The 15,192-nt window shown below is 52.2% G+C and overlaps 5 protein-coding genes across 5 annotated transcripts; 1 reads left to right on the top strand and 4 right to left on the bottom strand.

Annotated features, from left to right (window-relative positions):
• Positions 1-832: 832 nt before the first annotated feature.
• On the bottom strand, positions 833-3,835 carry F4807DRAFT_442354 (WD40 repeat-like protein). Its single transcript, XM_047999465.1, has 2 exons — positions 2,730-3,835; positions 833-2,676 (listed from the first exon to the last, which is right to left on the bottom strand). Exons 1-2 carry the CDS (start codon positions 3,757-3,759, stop codon positions 986-988), a joined length of 2,721 nt encoding a protein of 906 aa, XP_047850118.1. The 5' UTR covers positions 3,760-3,835; the 3' UTR covers positions 833-985.
• A 643-nt stretch (positions 3,836-4,478) lies between these two features.
• F4807DRAFT_275712 (Alpha/Beta hydrolase protein) lies at positions 4,479-6,456 on the bottom strand. The gene is made up of 5 exons (XM_047994635.1): positions 5,728-6,456; positions 5,303-5,671; positions 5,173-5,247; positions 4,963-5,119; positions 4,479-4,907 (listed from the first exon to the last, which is right to left on the bottom strand). The coding sequence occupies exons 1-5, from the start codon at positions 6,095-6,097 to the stop codon at positions 4,823-4,825; spliced, it is 1,056 nt and encodes a 351-aa protein (XP_047850117.1). The 5' UTR covers positions 6,098-6,456; the 3' UTR covers positions 4,479-4,822.
• Position 6,457: 1 nt separating this feature from the next.
• On the bottom strand, positions 6,458-9,066 carry F4807DRAFT_275707 (NAD(P)-binding protein). The gene is made up of 7 exons (XM_047994634.1): positions 8,356-9,066; positions 8,166-8,291; positions 8,028-8,109; positions 7,783-7,895; positions 7,597-7,725; positions 7,314-7,468; positions 6,458-7,254 (listed from the first exon to the last, which is right to left on the bottom strand). The coding sequence occupies exons 1-7, from the start codon at positions 8,683-8,685 to the stop codon at positions 7,131-7,133; spliced, it is 1,059 nt and encodes a 352-aa protein (XP_047850116.1). The 5' UTR covers positions 8,686-9,066; the 3' UTR covers positions 6,458-7,130.
• A 70-nt stretch (positions 9,067-9,136) lies between these two features.
• Positions 9,137-13,010, bottom strand: F4807DRAFT_442341 (fungal-specific transcription factor domain-containing protein). The gene is made up of 3 exons (XM_047999464.1): positions 11,704-13,010; positions 11,261-11,623; positions 9,137-11,203 (listed from the first exon to the last, which is right to left on the bottom strand). Exons 1-3 carry the CDS (start codon positions 12,481-12,483, stop codon positions 9,500-9,502), a joined length of 2,847 nt encoding a protein of 948 aa, XP_047850115.1. The 5' UTR covers positions 12,484-13,010; the 3' UTR covers positions 9,137-9,499.
• Positions 13,011-13,081: 71 nt separating this feature from the next.
• Positions 13,082-15,192, top strand: F4807DRAFT_275640 (putative zinc-binding oxidoreductase). Its single transcript, XM_047994633.1, has 3 exons — positions 13,082-13,327; positions 13,404-13,908; positions 13,993-15,192. The coding sequence occupies exons 2-3, from the start codon at positions 13,755-13,757 to the stop codon at positions 14,868-14,870; spliced, it is 1,032 nt and encodes a 343-aa protein (XP_047850114.1). The 5' UTR covers positions 13,082-13,327; positions 13,404-13,754; the 3' UTR covers positions 14,871-15,192.

Below are 15,192 nucleotides of genomic sequence, written 5' to 3'. Positions count from 1 at the left end.
TTTGAAAGATCCAAATCTAATATTTTATCCGCTGAGAGATGATACAAATCGTCGATCGTTGGGGAGGGGGAAGTTGAATGAGATGGCCTTCCGGGTGTGTGCTAGCTAGCCCGCTGGCCTTTAACAAGTTTGGAAGAAAGATCAAGCAACGATAAGTGATAGTTGACGATTCGGAACAGACCATATATTTTTTCCCCTCCATCATTCTGCGAGAGTAATCACATCATAAGTCATTAAGGCTAGGAGTTCGGACGGCGTATGTATGTAGAATGGGAGCCTCGGTTTTTATGTTGAGCTCGCTCTTCGTCGTCGTTTCTTAAATCTCCCGGAAGTGCCCCCAAGTATTTTTTTCATCTGTCAGCATTTGAAAAAAAAAAACTTATTCTTCAAGAACATGTTCTCGTGAAGTAAACACTATTCTGTTCGGTTGATTTGTATGCCATTAATGAAGAGGGTCAAGGTTCTAAGGTGTGGTTAACTTATTTGCCAGGCCCTGTTTTTTGTAAATACCCATAACCCGTCGGCTCACTGTCGCGGAAGTCTAGTCTCATAGCCTCGAGAACCAATCTCACTAAGTCTCCTCGTTCTCATCGTTTTCTGTATACTTGATATGTTTAACTCTAATCCACTAAGCTTTGCCTTTGAATATGGACTTGAGATACATGACTTGCGCAAGTTAACGTATATGAGAAGAGCAGCTACGATAGGCACTTGTACAATTTCAACAATCTTATGTTAGTACATCAACGCGTCAGCGTTAGATTTGGAGGCCTTTGGGCCGGATCCTTAGGTACGAATTTTTTAGGATAATCTTATCATATTCAAACTTTTTGTCATTCTGGATTAGTCTGGGGTTGATATCCCGGGCACTACGCAGAGTTTAAGTATCAACAGAAGACCGTGCTTTTCTTCGGCGTACCGATTCTTTGGCACGATTAATCGTATTACTACAGTATCTAATAAGCACGAGCACAAGACGCCTTAATTACTTCTCCCATTCCCCATCTCCAAAGTACCTATCGGGCATATCGACATCCCACAGCGGCCGCTCCACTAGAGCTACCTCAAGGGTCTCCCGCGAGGCTTCTTTTGCGACTTCCCCGGCCGTCCCGTTCGTCGGCATATCTTGTTCGTCGTGTTCGTCGCTGAGTGGCACGATACCTAGAATCGGTCGGTACTTGTACGTGTGCCAGAACGCCAAGCCCTTGCTCGATTTCGCCTCGAGGGCCGACTTGCCCTGAGCACCGCGAAGTAGCGCCAGTTCGCCCGGATTCTCGTCGTCCGAATCCTCGCTCTCGCTCTCGTCTGCCGGCTGGCTAACCTCGTCCTCGTCCATAGGATCGAAGACGGGGCCATCAAGGGGAGTTTCTTCGGCATATTCTCCCGGCACTTGATGAATGATCTTCGTGGGTCCCGCGGCTCCGATTTCCATCCTGCTGCCGGCACCGCTATCGGGACCTCTCTTTCGTTTAGTCCCTTGCTTTACGAGCTCTCCGTTAGACGGGCCCTCGGGGTCGGTCTGTTCTACCAAGTCCCTTGACAAATCTAACATGAAGAGGAACGTGTTTCCGTAGAGCCAGACTCTGTCTCCTGACCAGACAGCCCCTTTCACGAGGTCGCGGATGTTTCGAAACTCGGCTGGGAATCGAGCGATCTGGTTCCTTCTCGACCAGGACGTCAGAGAGCCTAGGGTAGGATTAATGACAAGAACCTGAGGCCTGGCAGTGATAGTTAGAAGAGTATAATCGTCCGCAATTTCGTCGTCATTTGTCGTAGAAGCTTGTGATGCGGGGACACGGTTTGAAAAAGATAGAACGGTAGGGGACGCTTGTAGTCTAGGAATAAGAGACCCTTTCGGATTACGAGCCCATCGCAACCCTTCTGCGTCGACCTGGTCTTCATCATCTTCGCTGCTAGACGATGCGTCGTCATGAGTTCCGTTCACGCCATTTTGCAGCTTCGGCCGCGTTATACCCAATACCCAAGTATCGATATAGCCAGCCAAGTCCGCTACCGCTAACATTTTGCTGTCCGGCGAGAATGCGATGTGGGTGATTGTCCTATCATATTTTCCTAGGCCGCCTAGTGTCACATGCTTTTGTGTCTTCCGCTCGATGCGTTGTAAGCGAATAGCTTTAGGGTGAAGCACCGGCTTTCCATCTGGAGCGGAGTCGCGCAATATCTGTAGAAGGATGACCTTGCTGCCGCTTTGAACGGCACAGCACCAGCGTCCATCTGGAGAAATTTGGACCTGCGTCGCGCCTTGCTTAGATACTTCCTCTTGTAGTTCGACTTTGGAGATCTTGAGCTCGTCCTTCTTCAAGTCGCTTCGAGGCTTTAGGTGAAATGCTTTGATATCACAAGTGGTGGTCACCACGAGCAGAGAACCGTCGTAACTGATCGCTGCCGACGTTATGTTGGCTTCTCCTTTGATTAGTATCCGAGCTAGCAGCTTCCGATTCTTCTCGACAGCAGACTCTCCGTCAGGCATATCTACCAGATCCCGCAGAGGTTTTCTCAACCTCCATACGTGAACCTCTCTCTCCCACCAACTAACGATCAACCTACACTTCGGCGCGCTTTTCAAGGGGGGGCTCTGGGGAAGGTGCGATAGCGTTCGGTGGTTCTCCATGCCAGCTTCTTGCAGGGGTAAGACGATCGGGGTAGCATCCGTGCCTAGAAGAACGGTCAGAGATTGCTATCGACGAAGAATAAGAGCATATACAGACCTCCCGAAACAATAACACTCATCCCGTTCCCCTCGAAAGATGCCATCGTCTTGACGTCGTGGCTGTGATACCTCCTATGCCAGACCTTACCCCATCTCGCTGTCGAACCCGAGGTCTTCCTGTACAGGACGGTCCTGCGGTCCATTCCGCCGCTGACGATCGTCGAACCGTCGGCGCTAGTCGCAAGCGAGAGGACATCCTGGTTATGAGTCTGTAGCCTTTGCGCCTGCGTATACGTTTTCCCGTCCCATATGCAAACCTGGCCGGTCGAGTCACCCGATACGATATCGCGTCCGTTGAGGCATTTGACGGACCAGACGATAATCTCCTTAGCACCTCCGGAAAGATCAGATCCTAGGGTCATCTTCCTCAAGACGTTGCCGTTGCGCATATCGTAGACTCGGATGGCGCTATCGGAGCACCCTACAACGACGACATTACGATTCTGGAAGGCCATGCTGACCATCTTGGTCTTCTTGGACGAAGACCTGACGAGTATCCTATCGAATCGAAGATCGTCGTCGTCGATCGAGTATAGGACGAGGCTGCCATCCATCGTCCCAGCTACCAACTTCTTCCCGCTCTGCACAACGCCGTTCGTAGATTTCTCGCCGCGCTTGGTGGGCGCGACGAAGGGTTGGGCAGCAAGGCACCATATATCACCGTGCATGCCGCTCGCCTGTTTCCTCGGCTGTCCCTTTTCAAGATCCCATTCGGTAACAGTGCTGGTGTAGCCGATGCTGAACAACCTCGATTTTCCAATGAGTTTAGCGCCGTCTTGCAGAACCTGGTCAGGCTCGGTAACCCATACTAGACCGTCTATACTCCTATCCTTGCCCCCGTGAAGGGTCGTCTCCTGGTGCCATATGCCGTTCAAGGGATTCCATATCTCGATGTCACCGTTGGCGCGACCGATCGCTAATCGCACGGGTGCTGCTCTCTGGGATTTGGTGACGGCCGGGTAAGAAAAGGCGATGGCGTTGATGGCGGAAGGAGGGTATGGGACGAAGCGGCATCGGTGGATATCCATTGTCGCGGCTTCGAACCGGTTCGACAGTTGTTTACTACCAGGTTTGGAAGTCGTGATATTGGAGGGTTCGTTGAAGATTTCGCATTAACTTGGGACTTTTTTTTCTTTTTTTCTTATCGTCTTATCGACTTATCGTTTTATCGTTACCTGTGCAGGGGTGTGGCCTATGCACTTAGGCGCCTACTACGTACCTCCCAGGTAATACCCCACTAAGACAATCCCCTTTCCATTCACCAATACCGACTATAACTTGAGGAAATACAGCGTGTGTTCGTTAGACTCAAGTCTAGTTACCATACTTGTATTCACTTCAACATCATTTTTTCTACGGATTTGACCTACATACCTACATACCTACATATCGACTTCTTGTGATCATTTATGAGTCAATTTGCTTCCAGCTTTAACTGCGGTCTAATCAGACTATAGGTACAACTACGAATGAATCGTAATTATGCGTCAGGCACGGATTTGCCTACGTAAGTATCTTATAGTACTGAGATGTGGCAGAACCTTCCAAGGTTCAGTCTAAGAGAGTCTCACCTCCTATACCTATGTAGCTCTTTCCCAGTGATGACAACAACAACAACAACAACAACAACAACGCGATGAGAGACCAATGTTATTAAGCTTTCATTCACTCACCTACCCACTCTCTCTTGATAGGCTTTCTCTTCGTAGGGTTGGAACGCTTGTAACGCATAAGCCCTGAACAACACCAATGAAAGTTAATATCATGAAATATAGGATACATCAACGGAAGACGCGAGTTACGCCGTAATGAGTATATCGTAACTTGTTTCGACTGGATCCCATTCTAGATTTCTCTACTAATACAGCATTGAATTCCTCTTTCATTTTATCTATATGCTAGTGGGACTTGTGGAGTTCTGGTGAATCGACTGGCATCCCTTTGGTGACAACAAGGTGAGTGAGCGATCTATCTATCAGGATAGCAAGTTCGTGTAAAGACTAGCAAAACAGCTGTTTCCCCGTGAGAGTTTGCAATCGAAGCCTCACGCCTCTTGCCGTCTCTAGGGTCCTTGAATCGTAAATATCCGCCTCACCAGCTCGCATTGGCGAGGAACGCTTTCAGCTTATCGTCCAGCCATTTCACGTCATCCTTGCTCTGCCCCGGACCGCCCGCCCTATCTATCGTTAGCTTCCTCCCTGCTATCTGACGTGTTATACGGGAATAATCACCAGTGGCCCCAGATCGACGGGAACGGGATGCATTTGCCGACTCCGGCTGACATGTTCAAAACCTCGTTTTCGGAATCATCGGGAGGGAAGTATAAGTCCGTCTTGCAAGGAAGGACGAGGGTCTTGGCTTTGATGCTCCTCATAGCTAACCCGAAATCTAAGTCCATTTAATACCAGCGTTCTCGTCGACGGCTAGTCGCGCATACTTACCTTTGTTATAAGGCTCTTGGTCTGAGCAGTCGCCCGCTTGCCACGTGTGCAGCATCGTCAGCATGTTCTCCGGGTCTGTTCGGCTATGTAAGCTAAGGGGCTCCGCGCGTTTAGTTGTAGCTCGACGTGCCTTTAGATGTCGCCCAGCCCTCCCAGAATTTGACCATAAAGTCCTCGAGGTCCTTGTAGCCGAGCGCCGTCTCATAAAGTCTCTCACGGTAGAAGGCTTGGCTGAATCCCCACCCCGCGTAGACTCGGCCCAGAGCCTTGAGGCCGTTCTCGCGTTCTGCGGCCGTCCATCCCCGGTACAGCGAAGCCGGTGTCGTCTCTCCCCGGCAACTGCCGGCAGAGCTGGCCCCCTTGGCTGCCAACGCCGCACTCTTGACGCCTTCGAGGAAGACTTGGTTGTGCAGGCTAGTCTTGGCGCTACCGCAGAACGGGACGGCCAGGTCCACGAAGTCCGGGTATTGGGTGATCCACTGGTAGGTCTGCCCAGCCCCTGAATTTGTCAGTCAGATGAATTGTACCTATGTCAATGCTTCACGATTTACCCACCCATGCTCCATCCTAGCACGCACTTCGCGTGTTTGACGCCTAACCCTTCCGTCACGAGACGATACTGCGCGGCCACGTTGTCGTAAAAGGTGACGTCGGGAAAGGGACGAAATTCCGGACTGTTCGACGGGCTTTTGGACTGGCCGTTGCCGAACAGCGCTGGGACGATGATGAAGTACGTCTTGGGGCTCAGGGCCATGTCGTTACCGATCAGCCACTCATTGTCGGAGATGAGGCCGCTATACCACGTGGGGTAGATAATGGCCGGATGATCGGGATTGCCGAAGGTTTTGTAAGCGATGTAAGCGTTCGGGATCACGGCTCCGGACTTGAGGGCGAAGTTGCCCAACTCGAATTTCTTGATCTCCATGGCGACGTAGCTAACACAATGTGAAGATGTTGCGAACGCGGTACTTAGTTTAGAGACAAGAATCCTAGAACATGGAACATCGAGCTGCGGGGTCGAATAGGGGAATCCATCTACGTTCGGGAACGTCGAAGATAAGGCTTCCCGGCTATGCAGATTTAAGTTACGCCGCGAGACCGATCGGTTATTGACGGAATCGGTGGATCCACTTCGAGATAGCGAGATGGCGCGGTAGCTGTGATGCGAATCGTCGTAGTCGCTCAGTACGGGGAGCAAACCCGCTAGTTGTCATCTAGGGTTGACGGGTTGTGTCTGATTGGTCAGTATAACAACCCAAGGATCTCTTGGCGAGACAGAATACTATTAATTACTCAAACAGTTCAGTCGCTGGTTCTCTAATCCTGATGTCTCGACTTGCAGTACCCGGATATCCACTAACGCTATTGCTTCATTGAGACGATAGGTCGGCTGATTATAATATTGACCCCGTCTTATTCGAATTCCGATCCCACGAAAGACCTTAACATGTCATCCTATCCCCATTCATGTTACTAAGTCGAGTTACTATATAATCTTTTCCTCTTTGTATTGGGTGTAATGTCTCACCTAAGGGGCTTTTCACTTTCTAAAGAAACCGTTGATATGAATGCCTGGTTTCTTGTGAAGGTGGACGGATTCAGAAGTTCGACGTTTTTCAATTATCACTTATTGATGAGGACATCATATAATATCCATTATAGACTTTTCCCCCAGGAAGTTAACTTAATTCCAGATACCCAATGAGGAACGTTCTTGTAAGATCACGTTTGCACTTTTTAGACCGCGACACGAATGACTTGGTTTACGCGGAAGTTAAGGAAGCCATTGTGACTGATGAAAGAGGCTAAGACTAGCGGTCGATTACCTATATATTTGAACGAGTTTCGTGCTGGTCAAGATACATAGAACCCTTAACTTGGAAGTTAAACAAGTTCTAATCAAATGCCAGATAGCCTGTTGATGCGTCTCGTTCAAGTTTCTTCGACGATTTTCCGAGTCAGCCTTCCAAATGTCGAAGTATCCATCCAACTTCGGCATCTACCGTCTCTAGTATGTGTTGCGGCTGGTAGATAGGTTTCCATCCAAGCTCTTCTCCGGCACGTCGCGCCGTAAACGTGCACCTGTCATTGCGTAGCAGAGTCAGATTGTCTCGATGATGCGGTGGCGCGGAAAAACTCACCTTCCACCTAGTTGGAGAGGCACGAATTCCTTGGGGGCACCGAGCGCGGCACCCATCTCTTCCATGATCTGATCGTCTGCCATCTCCACTTCACCGCTGCTTACGACGCCGCGTTTAGCGAGGGCCGAGCCGGCGGCGCTATATAGATCATCCCACTATGGCAGTCTTAGCGAACGATCTCACGGACGTGAGCAATTACGCGCAGGCATCCGAGCATGTGCTGTTCCCGGACTCGGGTATCCCAGAGTTGACGAACAGTGCGCAATATGAGGACTTCGCTTACCGCGATGCTTCCCGAAGAAGCCAGATAATAGCCATTTTTTCCATGGCTAGGATTTCCGTCGATTAGAATCTTCCGCAGCAGTTCTATATACAAGCTAGCATTATCGACTACATGGCAAACCGGCCAGGTCTATATTCCTTCATAGTCAGTTCGCGCTTGGATCGTAAGAAGAGAGTATGAACACACCGGGTGGTCGGGATCGACGCGATATACACGTTTTAACGCCTTTGCCGCTTGCACGATCTTGTATATCTGTCTCAGCGTCGCGATGGGTTCGCCAAACCCTTCGCTTTTCCCGTCTGCATATGAAATTTCAGTAAGCGATGGTTTTGATTATCACAACTCCTGCAGCATCACTGAGCTGGGAATACCACTACCTCATACGGCACTCCGGAATATCGATGTCAGAAATTAATGAGGAAACAACTTACACACGATACACGGCACGAAGATATAACTCCGCACATCATGCTGTTCAGCTTGTTCTGTTACCGCGCAGCTGCTATTAACAGCCTGTACGATGTATTAGCGCCGCGACTTGAAAAGAGGTCCAATCAAGATGCATCTACTTCTTGAAGCAGGCTCAACTTCGAGCGTTGGGATTTTTGAATGTCGTAGAGCCGGGGATCAGTATCCAGCAGGGGACGGTCAGTCGGAGCGCCCGCGTGGCTGGAAAAAAGCTTGGCTCCTGTAGTCTAGAACACGATTTGACAGTGAGTTTCGAAATCGACCGGACTGGAATCGGTGCCGATGGCTTACATGTAAGAAGTGGACCGTTTGCCCGGTTCTTTTCTTCACCTCGGCGAGCGCCTTGATGAAGAACAATGGCGGACCGTAAGAGATCGCGTCGACCAGGTAGTAAACCACCGTAATCTTGTTCTCGACAACGGAAGCCCATATTTCAGCCTCGTCCTTCAGGTTGAAGGAAAGGGGCTGCGCTCCATACTGTCGGAGGCTGTCTGCTTGCGCCGTTGTCCGCGCCGAGGCGTACAGCTTTCCATAAGGGGGCAGGTTGGCGGCGCCCATGCGAGCAAGGAGGGTACCTCCGAGGTATCCGGATCCCCCGGTAATTAAGACGTTGTGTAGCATGATGAGATGTCATCAGACGGAATTTGCTAATTCTACAATTCCTCTTCAGAGTCAAGTCACTTAAGTAGGTAGTTCATCTTCGCATTCCGATTAATAGAATAGCCGAATTTACATAAGCCTGTCCACTTTAACCGGTGTCTAGATTCTACCCGTTCATTGTTTATGAGATTATATAATCACGGACTCGGTGGGTTTATACATCATCATTCAAGATGCTAGGTACGTAGCTTACAAATCGAACCCCATTTCACCTTTTCAGGGGTAACTTTCTACCACCAACACTTAGCGCGCAGTGGCGGGTCAATTCAGTTGATCGAAATCGTACAGGAAAAAGAGTATTGATTAGTTGGCTTTGGAAGGGCCCCCTTAATAAAATACTTCAAAACTACAAAGATGTGCCGTTAACATACATTTACACACATTCAAAATGAGCAGCGCATGAGGTCCGTTATTGCAACATAAAATTGTAATAGTAAATATTCAATCATATATAATATATTGAAGCCTAGATAAGAACAGGGTATCAGTATATGCACACAGAATTGCGCCAACACCGTGATATCATTGCTCTTGTCCATTTTCTTCTTCCACCTTTCTTGTCTCATCTGAATCTCCCACAGTTGTCTCGTCTCGTCTCATGCGTAGCTTAGCGTTGGTCCTCCAACCACCCCTGAACAGCGAGTGGAATCGGAGACATTGCTTAGTCCTATCAGGCGGTCCGATCTAACACCGCCATATATCCTTCCATACGTGATGCTTAGATAAATGTTATATAGGTAAAGTGAAGTGATTCGTTATATTTGGGCCGCTCGTCTTAGATCCCTCCCATGAAACCGACTCGCCCCATCGCGAGTCCGTTATCCACCCACGTCTGCCAATTGAACCCTTCTTCCGCGTCCATGTCGACGTCTGGGTCGTCGATCCTCGGCGCGTTCGCAGTCGCTTGATTCGAGGGGCCGGCGGCCCAGCTATTGGACCAGAGCCACGGCGGCGGGTTATCCTCGAGGAAGTTTTGCGTAGGGGGGACCTCCGTCGCGCCGTAGGCGGTGCCTCCGGGGGTGCCGAACGTCTCGGTAGGGACGGGCGGAGCCGGACGGGAATTGCCCGGCGGTTGGGCGCCTCCTTCCGTCATGTACACCCGGTCGCTGGGAAAGGCCACGGAAAATAGGTCTTGCGAGTCGAGATAAGGCTGGGACATCAAGTGATCGACGTATTGCATCTCAGGCTGGGAGTCGCCGACGCCCGGCTGCCGCGGTGGAATTTCGTCGCGCTTCGTCAGCGCGTCGGCGTTCGCGACGTCCGCGAGAGTAAAAACGGGTTTCTCGGGACCCTCGACCCCGACGAGCTTCCGCCACTGATCTTGGGCGAGGGAGCTCCTCACGGAGCTGGACAGGTGCTTGAAGTTATCGGGCTGCAGCCGCTTCTGCTCGTCGATGTCGAGCTGCCGCGCGGCTTCGGGATCCGCTCTCAGCCGCTTGATCTCCTCCTCCCTGTGGCGCTTAGCCTGCGACATAAGCTTGCGGAGAGGGACCCAGACGCCGGGCCTGGCACGCTCGGCCGCGTCGGGGCTCTGGAAGACCGCGTTGAGCACCATCCAGGCGCGCTCGAGCGACGCCGTCCAAGGCAGCCGGCACGTCTCTAGTAGGAGGTAGGCCACGGCGTGCCACTGCGCGTACGTCTGGAAGAGCCATCGCCACTGTTGGCAGCGCGGCTCCATGTTCAGGACCTTCGTGAATTCGACCACCTCGAGAGAAGCCATGAATAGGCGATGCCGCACGTCTTTGTCAAGGGCCTGGCCTGTCGAGTGGTGCAGCATGGGTTGGTATATGATCAACCTCATCTTGGCCATGATGAGTCGCGCGATCATGGCGGCGACCCAGTGCAGGACGTCCACGTCCTTGTCTCCGCACGTCTTGAGATATTTCTTCTCTATGCGCTCGTAGCATTCCAGGAGCATGTCGTCCCGCTGCGCCTCCGTGCTCCGGCCGTGGCACGGGGCCATCCCGTTGGTCGCCAAGTGTATCTTCCTGGACAGGGCGCATATCTCATAGCGGATGAGGCAAAACGTCATGTCCGTAGGCCCGGTCTTCTCTTCCGGGAACTCTGTCATCTCGGGACTTATATCGGCGTCGTCGACGTTCAGCGGGAATTGCGTGTCGTAAGTCCGTTCCGCAATCGTCAGCTCCGTGCCTTGGTCCTCCGCCGACCTGAGATCGAGGATGCATATCGCCCACCACAGCCGACGCCTCATCTCCACGTCGAAGGGGCTCAGGTCGTCGAACTTAGTCCCCTCGCGATGTATCCCCAGCGACTGGGATATTCGTATCGCGAGGCCCGTGAGCGTCCAGGCGAACCTGGTGTCGTCGTACCGCCGGACGAGGACGAGGAAAAGGGTGAAAGCTTGCACGACTACCAACTCTGACGTGACGAGGAAGTTGGCTTTCGCGAGCGCCTGCTCGGTGGCGAAGCGGTATTTATTTATGAGCTGCCCTTTATCGGCGCCGAAATTTATCTTGACCTAAGCGGATCTCGCAGTCAGCCGCATTCCCCAATTGTTTATCCCAAGATTTCCTACCTCCTCCTCTCCCATGGAGGTGATGGAAGCGTAGTATATGACGAACATGAGGGCCTCCATCCCCGGTGAAATGTCGTTCATATTGCTTCTCAGCTCGCGAATAATCTTGCTCATGGAAGGCACGTGTAATATTTTAACTAAGGGGTCGACGTTCTCTTGGTAAACCTGCCATATGAACGGTATCTGAGACGGCAAGGGGTGCAGCTTGCGAAGGTCGACGTTGGAGGAGCTGTAGCCGAGCACGAAACCGTGGTGGTCGACCTGATCCGAGTACGGGTTGAACATGCCGGGGCTGCTGCCGTCTTCCGAGCCCTCGGAATCTTCGTCGCTAAGTTGCTCCGTCTCCGTCCGCAGCTGGTTGATCTGTTCCGCGGTCAGTACCTATCTCGCCGTCCGTTCACCCGTCCGTTTTCCCGAACCCGCAAAAACGTATAGGACCATACCTCGTCATTTATCTTAGACCAGAACGCGCTGCTCACATACCGCGTCTTACCCTTCTCGTTTAGCACCAGCCTCCCGAAAGATTTGTTAACTTCCCCGGCCGCGTTCTTGAAGTCGCCAGTCTGGGAGCGGCCGAGCTTCGAGTGGTCCGCGGGCGGATAACCGCCGGGAAGGTTCTCGCTATATACGAACCCGCTGTGCCTTCGCCTTTCCCTCTCCTGCGAGGTGCCGTCCGTCACTGCCTCGGGCGAGCCCCCGCTGGAAGGGTGTCTCGCGGTTTCGACCTCTATCTGGCCGCTCAGGTCCTCCACGATGCTCTCGAGCTTCCGCAAGCGCTTCATGAGCTCGATCTCGCGCTCGCTCGTCTGTTTCGGCGGGGCGTTCGGGTCTTTCGCGCGCGGCCGCCGAGGGGCTCGGCCCGGAGCCGGGAAGACGCATTGGATCTGCGCTTTGCGACAATTGCCGCACGGCATGAATTTGTCGCACCTGACCTTCCGGCGGCGGCATGTTACGCAGCTGCGGGGGTTGAGCGCCGACGAGGGAGTGGTAGAGGGGTCGAGGGATATCGGGCCCAACGGCGCGAAGGTGGCGGGATTGGGAGCGCCGCCGGATGCGGGAGCCGCCGAAGATAAGGCGCCTGGTACCGGCGCAGAGTCTTGCGGCGTCGATGCTGCGGCGGGCGAGCTGGTAGAGTTGTCGTTCGGGGATGAGCGGGACGAGGACTCCATGCGAGCCGGAGTGGAATTGGCATGTACGAAAGAAGCGGGAGAGGTGCCAGACATCGTGCGGGCGATCCGCGGGCGGCTCTCCGGGTTTTGGGCCAATGCGCGTAGGACTGAGAGATTTGGGGGTGTTGTCTCACTTGCCGAGGAAAAATAAAGGTTGGAATCTCACCCTCGCTTTGGCTATTCAACTAGTATCCTTTGGGCAGGAAACGTTCAAAAGTCGAGGATTCAATACGTAGGTAGTAGGATGAAAGCTCGTGAGAGAGAAGGATAGAAGCTGCAAAACCTGGTTCGGGTGGCGTTCGAAATAATTACGCAGGCTAGTTCGAAAATCCTACAGGGACAGGGCTGAGTTTAGGACTGCTCGCCTTTCTATGTAGTATTGACTCACCGGAGATGGTGTGGATCCTTTTGTCGAAGATAATAAGATAATCTAACCCAGATCGTCTTGGATCGTAACGGTCATCAAGGATTATCTTAAGCTGCGTCTCACATTTCGATTCGTGATCGTCCGAATAAGACTAGCCAAGCTCATACATACGATATCAAGAAAGATGGGAAAATATTATACTGTAAGTGCGGCAGCATGGGAAAATGGGTAGACGCGGGGCATGAAAGATCCCCCTGACCAGCCGGTTATAGTAGCGTCACTCGTCTCTCTTTCACCGCTTTAAATCCGTAAGCTCGGACGTATTGTTGAAGACTCGGCTTCTAACCACCCACATCCGGGTATTTCTTTCGAAGCTAGGTGCTTAAAGAGACCATCGTTTATAATAATGACGAACACACCAGTAGTGGTTTTCAAGATGAAGCTAGTCGCAGAAGCTCGAGGTTGTCTTGGGATGTCCCAACGACGCGAGTAAGTCAAAAGACAATGGATTAAAATCACATCTCACACTAGGTAGGTACCTTTGTAATACATCCCGTGTTCGAATGGTCCGCTCGATGCCAGTGCTTACCATGGGTTCGATTCGAAGCACATAGGTGCTATGCTATTGGTTACCTACGCGTGTACGCAGATTACGTATCAGCTCACGGTAGCCGCCTTCCTTCCGGTTGCTACGATGATGCGGAGGAAAGGTACCGAAAAACACTCATCCTCGGTAGTCGTTCCATATCTCGACGGAGACTGGGTCTGAGCATCGTTACACCACGCAACTCGTCATTTATATATTACCCTATTAGGTAACACACGTAAATAAAGAGATGAGGAAGATCAGATTAGAACAAAATCAGCTTACCTATACTTACTTACCTAAGTAGCTTGAACAATATTACTCTAGCCTCCGAGAAAGGACCAACACAACACTATCATCCTACGTTAAGTCATGATGCAGTCCACTCTACCGAAGACGATGCGCGCGGTTATCTGCACCGCTACCGGTCCGGTCTCCGTCATGGAAATCCGGGACGTACCATTGCCGACACCGCAGCCAGGCCAGGTACTTATAAAGGTCTTAGGGTTCGGCATAAACCGAGCTGGTCAGCCTTTCCTACATCCGGCCTATCCGCCCCATCCGCGTATGCGTGCTGTGGCGTGAGCACACGGCGCTAACTAGAGAGCAGAGATGTTCACGCGCCAGGGTCACTCGCCGGGCGTCGAGTTCCCTCGAATTATCGGGATCGAATGCATCGGCGTAGTCGCGGGATATCCCGCCGCGGAAACTGTCGAGTCCAAGTCCGCTCGACATGCCGTCGGCACCCGCGTCGCCACTTGCATGGGCGGTCTCGGCCGCCAGATCCCGGGTTCCTACGCCGAATACACGTGCGTGTCCGAGGCCAACGTCCGACCTATCCCGGCGACCGACCTTTCGGTCGGCACCTTGGCCGCGTTGCCGGAAATGCTTCAGACGACCTGGGGCTCTCTAGTCGCAGGCTTAGACCTGCGGCCGGGCGAAAGCCTGCTCATCCGAGGGGCCACTAGCTCGATCGGGCTGTGCGCTCTGCAGCTGGCGCGCAAGATCGGCGCCGCGCGTATCGGAGCGACGTCTCGAAGCACGGAACGCGAGGAGCTGCTACGCCAGAACGGCGCCGACGAGTTTTTCGTCGACGGCGGCGAGATCGCGAAAGACGTGGCCCGGAGCGCCAGGGGAGGGTTTGACAAGATCCTCGAGCTGACTGGCACGACCACGCTACGAGACTCGGTCAAGTGTGCGGTTTCGAAGGGAACGGTGTGCATGACGGGAATCCAAGGCGGCGAGTGGGAGATGGAGAAGTTTAGTCCGATGGGCGACCTACCTAATCGCGTACGGCTATGCGCGTACGGAGGCGGTCCAGATGATTTCATGGCTCTGCCGTGGGAAGAGCTAATTCGTGAGGTCGAGGCTGGGAAGGTAAAGATTCCGGTAAGAGAGTTCAAGCTCGAAGATATCCGCGAGGTTCACAAGATACTCGAATCCGGCGGCGGCGGCGCGAAAATGGTGGTTGTTGTTAGCAACGAATGAGATTAAGAGGTAAGTATTAAGCAGTGTAAGGTGTAATTGATGTTATTTACGAAGTATGTATGATGTTGGTTAATTATTATCTGTATTGTAAATCAGGTCCGAGAGTTGATTAGATAAGCAAAATAGGTAACCCCTTCTAATGTGGCCCGCTGTCACACAACGTTTAGCACCGCGTTTTAAGGAATTACCGCGATAGGTTTAGATCCACAATATCCCTTCGTAAACTCAGGGTATTCGGTACTTCGTCCGCCGTCGGTCGGTTGATTAGTTAGTTGGTATATTTAATGCCGGGGCAAGGGGGAATGACCGTTCCCTCGCAGAC

The sequence above is a fragment of the Annulohypoxylon truncatum genome, assembly GCF_022578515.1.
Source record: "Annulohypoxylon truncatum strain CBS 140777 unplaced genomic scaffold F4807scaffold_41, whole genome shotgun sequence".
NCBI classification, from domain to species: domain Eukaryota; kingdom Fungi; phylum Ascomycota; class Sordariomycetes; order Xylariales; family Hypoxylaceae; genus Annulohypoxylon; species Annulohypoxylon truncatum.
The sequence above is the reverse complement of the archived record's forward strand: the minus strand, read 5'-3'. Positions and strand labels throughout refer to the sequence as shown.

Excerpts from the sequence above, each read along its gene's own strand:
- F4807DRAFT_442354 (XM_047999465.1), bottom strand. The coding sequence starts at position 3,759 with ATGGATATCCACCGATGCCGCTTCGTCCCATACCCTCCTTCCGCCATC. Across the intron at positions 2,677-2,729 it reads GAGTGTTATTGTTTCGGGAG|GCACGGATGCTACCCCGATC; the intron begins GTCTGTATATGC and ends CCGTTCTTCTAG.
- F4807DRAFT_275712 (XM_047994635.1), bottom strand. The coding sequence starts at position 6,097 with ATGGAGATCAAGAAATTCGAGTTGGGCAACTTCGCCCTCAAGTCCGGA. Across the intron at positions 5,672-5,727 it reads CGTGCTAGGATGGAGCATGG|GGGCTGGGCAGACCTACCAG; the intron begins GTGGGTAAATCG and ends TGACAAATTCAG. Across the intron at positions 5,120-5,172 it reads CCAAGAGCCTTATAACAAAG|ATTTCGGGTTAGCTATGAGG; the intron begins GTAAGTATGCGC and ends AAATGGACTTAG.
- F4807DRAFT_275707 (XM_047994634.1), bottom strand. The coding sequence starts at position 8,685 with ATGCTACACAACGTCTTAATTACCGGGGGATCCGGATACCTCGGAGGT. Across the intron at positions 7,896-8,027 it reads CTTCGTGCCGTGTATCGTGT|ACGGGAAAAGCGAAGGGTTT; the intron begins GTAAGTTGTTTC and ends TTTCATATGCAG. Across the intron at positions 7,255-7,313 it reads CCTCTCCAACTAGGTGGAAG|GTGCACGTTTACGGCGCGAC; the intron begins GTGAGTTTTTCC and ends ACGCAATGACAG.
- F4807DRAFT_442341 (XM_047999464.1), bottom strand. The coding sequence starts at position 12,483 with ATGTCTGGCACCTCTCCCGCTTCTTTCGTACATGCCAATTCCACTCCG. Across the intron at positions 11,624-11,703 it reads GGTCTAAGATAAATGACGAG|ATCAACCAGCTGCGGACGGA; the intron begins GTATGGTCCTAT and ends ACCGCGGAACAG. Across the intron at positions 11,204-11,260 it reads CCTCCATGGGAGAGGAGGAG|GTCAAGATAAATTTCGGCGC; the intron begins GTAGGAAATCTT and ends AGATCCGCTTAG.
- F4807DRAFT_275640 (XM_047994633.1), top strand. The coding sequence starts at position 13,755 with ATGATGCAGTCCACTCTACCGAAGACGATGCGCGCGGTTATCTGCACC. Across the intron at positions 13,909-13,992 it reads GTTCGGCATAAACCGAGCTG|AGATGTTCACGCGCCAGGGT; the intron begins GTCAGCCTTTCC and ends ACTAGAGAGCAG.